Here is a 5,471-nt window from a genome sequence, read left to right as displayed (position 1 = left end):
CCATGCAGGCCCCTATGTAGCACACCTCTGCAGTAGTTCCACCGGATCAGTCCAGCGACTCCAGCCATTTCATACACTCTCAACACCCCGGCTTACACTCCACAGCTGTCGCGGCTGCAGTTGAGTTACATGTTAAACACCTGGACCCACATGTGCGAGACTTCCTACAGCTGTGTGGCTGTTTTTGTCCAAGGGTTTTGCTTACAGCGAAAATTTGTGGCATATTTGCATTCTGAGAAAAAAAATGTGCCTGAGGATATATATAGTCTCTAGTTAATAGTAGTTCCAATGAGTTGCTTGAAAATAGTTGAAATTGGGCAAATAGACTCGACATACATTTGTAGCCAATACACCTTGAAACCCTATTTTAGAGCAACTTAATTGTTGGAGTCTGGTAAAGACTTAGGACTGAGGGATTCTGAAATGGTTCAAATCATTCCCACATCTCTCAGTGTATAAGGCAGTGCCCATCTCCATTTCTCTACCCTTAGGCCACACCCACACAGTTATGTATATAAAAGCACTACAGTGGGGGCCAGTTCACTCAATTTGAACCTCTAGGCCATTTTGCAAGAACAGGTATTCCAAAATTTGATGGAATCCTGCATTTTATGTAAGGCAAGAAATTCTAACATTTCAATGTTTTTGACACAAATCAATCATTTCATTTTGGAATTTTGTAATGAGAAGTCAGGAAAAAATTTTTTTAGATGCACCCAGAAGAACATTGTTGCAACAGCAGATGCTTGTATCCATAGACAGATGTAAATAAAAAGTACAACAATGTAGAAGACCACAATAATGATAAATATGATTCAGATTATAACATAAGCTTAGTACCTGGTAGTCGTGATTTGGCCCCTTTTTAAGAATTCCTTAGAATACATTGATTATAAATCATTAAAATGAATGAAATGTTGCACTGGGGGCTCCTAAATGAGGGCCTGCATGCCCTTTTTCGTAAGGCGTAATCAGGCCCTTTTAGACTTCGTAATTCGTAGGCAGCCTCCCCAAAAATCAATGTAATTCGTAATAGGACATTAGCTGCAAATCGTAAAGTCGTAATCAGCTCTGAGACGTTAACGTAATTTGTAATTGGCGGCAAAAATTTTGCGTAATTCGTAATCACTATACCCCCATGCAGGCCCTCCTAAATCCTTACAGGCCTATTAATAAGATTCTGTTAACATTGTGATAAGATAAGCCCTTAAATCTCTCCTTTCCTTAGTACAAAGCTACTCTTTTGTGCAGGAAAGAATAGAATACATTCCAACTACATGTAAGTGGTTTACATGGGACTTATTCAGGGTTTCAAGAACCTACAATGTACACAACATGTTTTATTAAGCAGAATTCAAGAGCAGTTTTTTGCATTTTTTTTCAAGGTTGTTGCCTATTATGTCTTTGTTAAACATTGCACAATTTACTTTTTTTCTTAAATTGTCATTCCACATTGTCAAAAACTAACATAGCATTAGACTAAGTACAATTGTGTGATATGTGTGATTTGAAGATGTAACAGCACTTTACTTCTAGTTCCCTTTTTTAAGACTTAAACTAGATCGGGGTACGTGAAAGTGAGCCTTAAGATTGTGAAGAATTTTGAGCAGTAAAGGAGGTGCTGATAGCTCCTTAGAAGTGCTAAGAAACAGAGAAGCCCCAAGTCTTTCTACAAAGTGCCTCGAAAGTAACCTAAACAGTGGCGGATCAAGCCTATCGCATGACGTCCCCATATACCCAACATGACAGAGCGTTTGTGTGTTGTTGGGCACTTTCCGACCGCCGTTTACACAAACAGTGAAAGGTACACGGCGCGTGTTTACCGTTTTTGCGTGCTGGAAGGAAAACATTGTTGACAGTAGGGGGAAATGGGAGCAGGGATTGTAATGGGCCGAGCGGCCGACTTGGGAATTTCTGCCTGTACAACACTTGAGTGGGCAGAATGTTCACTTCAGCTACTAGCAAATTGCCCTGTATGCTGATGCTATCTTCTTTAAAATAAGGGACCATTCATTAACACTTACGGGTGGGGATCAGAAAAGTGTAAAATTGGGCGAGGGGGGGGGGTAATAGTTCCTAAGCTGAAGTTCCTTGAGTAGAAATCATACTGAAACATGCAAACATTATTGTCAATATAGATCTATTATAGTTTGCTTGAGAGAGATGTCTACAGTGTACTTATACCCTCTTCTTGAAGCAGATAGATATTACTGCATAAAATGTCACATATTATTCTACATCAATCTTATCCCCAGCTAATGAAATACACAAACTAAGATATTGTTTTTCAAGCAACTTGATAGATTTGAAAACTGTCAGAATTATTATTATCTTCATTGATGCTAGAACAAAAATACCGGTAGTCCAAAGGGAAATCGTGCAAGCTAGTCTGCCAAAATTACTTCTTTAAGTGTCGACTTTCAGTATTTTTGGATGCTCCCCTAACACGGCTGTATCACTTATGTTTTGTTGGATGCGGGTGCCAAAATTACAATGTACTTCTTTAAGTGTCGACTTCCAGTATTTTGGGATGCTCCCACCTGATGTCTGTATCACCTAATAGTATGTTTTGTAGGATGTGGGTGCCAAAATTACTTCTTTAAGTGTCGACCTTCAGTATTTTTGGATGCTCCCCTAACACGTCTGTATCACCTATGTTTTGTAGGATTCGGGTGCCAAAATTACTTCTTTAAGTGTCAACTTTCAGTATTTTTGGATGCTCCCCTAACATGTCTGTATCACCTATGTTTTGTAGGATGCGGGTGCCAAAATTACTTCTTGAAGTGTCGACTTTCAGTATTTTTGGATGTCCCCTAACACGTCTGTATCACCTATGTTTTGTAGGATTCGGGTGCCAAAATTACTTCTTTAAGTGTCAACCTTCAGTATTTTTGGATGCTCCCCTAACACGTCTGTATCACCTATGTTTTAAAGGATGCGGGTGAGATGGTGAGGTCATTCGTAGGTGGATTGGAGCTGATCGTGAGTCTCCTCAAGTCCGAGCACAAGGAGGTTCTCGCCAGCGTGTGCGCCGCCATCGCTAACATCGCCAAGGACGAGGAGAACCTGGCCGTCATCACGGACCACGGCGTAGTGCCCATGCTCGCTAAACTGACAAACACGGTACGAGCCTTACAGTATTATAATGACAACTAGAAAGGTAACATTTGCAAAGCAAATGCATAATGTTAATCTTCACATATGGTCTGCTCTGTTATCTCTTACTCAAACACATTCATATACTAGTATATTGTCAAACACATTCATATACTAGTATATTGTCAGACAGGAGTCTAAATCCCTCCTGCTATGAAATTACAACATGATGTAACCCAACACTAGTTACCATGGTAACAGACATCTGGTTCGGGTCATTGACCTTATTGGTTTGGAGAAGAAGAAGAAGAAGAAATAGAGCAAAAACAATATGTTTTCATTCTGCGTAACAAAAGTTTCCTTTGTTAAGATACAGGTGCATTTTTTTTTTAGAAAACTGTGGCTGTTGTGGCTATACAGTATTAGAGTTTGAATTGTAGTTTGAATGTATTCATCATTGTTTGTTTGTTTATTTGTTTGTTTAGACTGACGACAAGTTGAGACGACATCTTGCGGAGGCCATCGCTCGCTGCTGCATGTGGGGGAACAACCGTGTCGCCTTCGGTGAGGCGAACGCCGTCGCGCCGCTCGTACGGTACCTGAAGTCGCCGGACGAGTCTGTCCACCGAGCCACCGCCCAGGCGCTGTTCCAGCTGTCCAGAGACCCCGAGAACTGCATCACTATGCACAACGCTGGGGTGGTCAAGGTAAGGCATCCAAACATCCATTTTTGTCTTGTTTTTAACTCTCTCCTTGCTAAGCTTTGCTGCAAACAATACCAATTTGATGCTTTGATGTACCCTTGGCTGGGAAAAGGTTAAATGTACTCTACTACATTGTAAGTTTTCAGGGTCCTTATGGAGTAGCTGTCTCACAATAAAATGAAGTTTAGATCTACTTTGATGATGAGGGTAACAGCAGAATTCAGGCATTCTTTCCTACTTGCCTATTACTATAACAAAATAATCTATTTTGAACTCACCTGTTTAAATCAAGTCTTTATTGTATCTTTTAAGCACCAAGTTTGTATTACTAATATGGGGTTAGGTTATAAGGAGAAGGGAAAAAAGTCTCAGTGATTTGAGTCTGATTTTCTACATACAAACACGTATTTTCCATTCATTGATCTTCTTAATTTTCCCCAGCTGCTATTGGACATGGTTGGGTCCACTGACGAAGCTTTGCAGGAAGCTGCAGCTGGTTGTATTGGTAACATCAGGAGGCTGGCACTGGCCAATGAGAAGGCCAAATACCCTTGAACTGACCAATCAGGACTTCATCTTTTTGGGGACCAATGAAATGACTTCTTACATGCTGTTGCAACAACCAACCACAAACAGGCACATGTAATGCTAGCCAATGAGAATTGTTATAGTATGTTAACCAATGATGTTTCTTCTCTCAAAGTAAGTTGTACAGTTGCCTATCATGTGAACTTATATGTGTAAAAGTTTTCTTTCCACTTTTTTTGAAATAAACTTTTAGGCTACATATAAACTTGGTGTTAAATATTTGTATAGAGAATGATGATAGAGAACCATAGCATTTCTGTATATTTCTGCAACTATTCTTTACTTACCATGAACGTTTGGTTCGCCTGTTATGATAAAAAAGGACTTATTGAAATGTCATGATTAGTGATAAACCAAGAAGCAATTCTGTTGTATTGCAGTGTATATTTCAGCCTTGTACCAAAAGAATTCTATTATAATACTGATTTCTGCACATTGATACCATGTAAATGATGTTATACAGGGTTGACTAAAGGATTGAGACTATGCATTGAACAGAATATATCATAGATGTTGTATTTTCCCTAAAACACTTGTCAAAAATCACCTACTGAATTCTAGCACTGTCAATTGTTGTGAACATTGTATATATTTTGCTACAAAAATACATGTAGAATGAAAAGGAATGTGAACATTGACACACGCATGTATGGTTTTGTCTGAAAAATAAATGTTGAGGTTTTGGTACAAGAGAGTCATTTAATTGTCTGAATAAACACACACACAATGTGCCATTGCAATTTCTTGTAAATCATAAATCCACAGAAAGCTGCCATACCCCTCTATACTAGGAGCCCACTAGCCTCTACCAGGCCTCGGGAGGCGGCTGCAAAGAGTAGAAATCGGCCAGATAGAGAGATAGCATGCCAAGGGAGCGGCAAACTGTTCTCTCCAGCAGACCAAACTCCCTTGGCATGCTATCTCTCTATTTGGCCGATTTCTACTCTTTGCAGCCGCCTCCTGAAGCCTGGTAGAGGCTAGGAGCCCACTGTCCCTTCTTTGTGTTGGATTAGTGTCAGGGATGAGTGTTAAGCCTTTGGCCCCGCCTCCTCAATTATGCTGTAGTGATGTAATTATGCTCTA

General features: G+C 40.0%; 1 protein-coding gene across 1 annotated transcript in view; it reads left to right on the top strand.

The window, feature by feature from the left end:
• Positions 1 to 4,614, top strand: part of LOC109461907 (armadillo repeat-containing protein 4-like) — a 30,922-nt gene extending 26,308 nt beyond the window's left edge. The window contains exons 18-20 of the mRNA XM_019758384.1: positions 2,935 to 3,123; positions 3,582 to 3,803; positions 4,242 to 4,614. Of these exons, the coding sequence (XP_019613943.1) occupies positions 2,935 to 3,123; positions 3,582 to 3,803; positions 4,242 to 4,355 (525 nt within the window). The 3' untranslated portion in view covers positions 4,356 to 4,614. The remainder of the gene's footprint in view (positions 1 to 2,934; positions 3,124 to 3,581; positions 3,804 to 4,241) is intronic.
• Positions 4,615 to 5,471: the final 857 nt, after the last annotated feature.

This window comes from Branchiostoma belcheri, unplaced genomic scaffold, assembly GCF_001625305.1.
Source record: "Branchiostoma belcheri isolate BF01 breed outbred unplaced genomic scaffold, Haploidv18h27 scaffold97, whole genome shotgun sequence".
Classification (NCBI taxonomy): Eukaryota; Metazoa; Chordata; class Leptocardii; order Amphioxiformes; family Branchiostomatidae; genus Branchiostoma; species Branchiostoma belcheri.
This window is presented reverse-complemented; position numbering and strand designations above follow the sequence as displayed.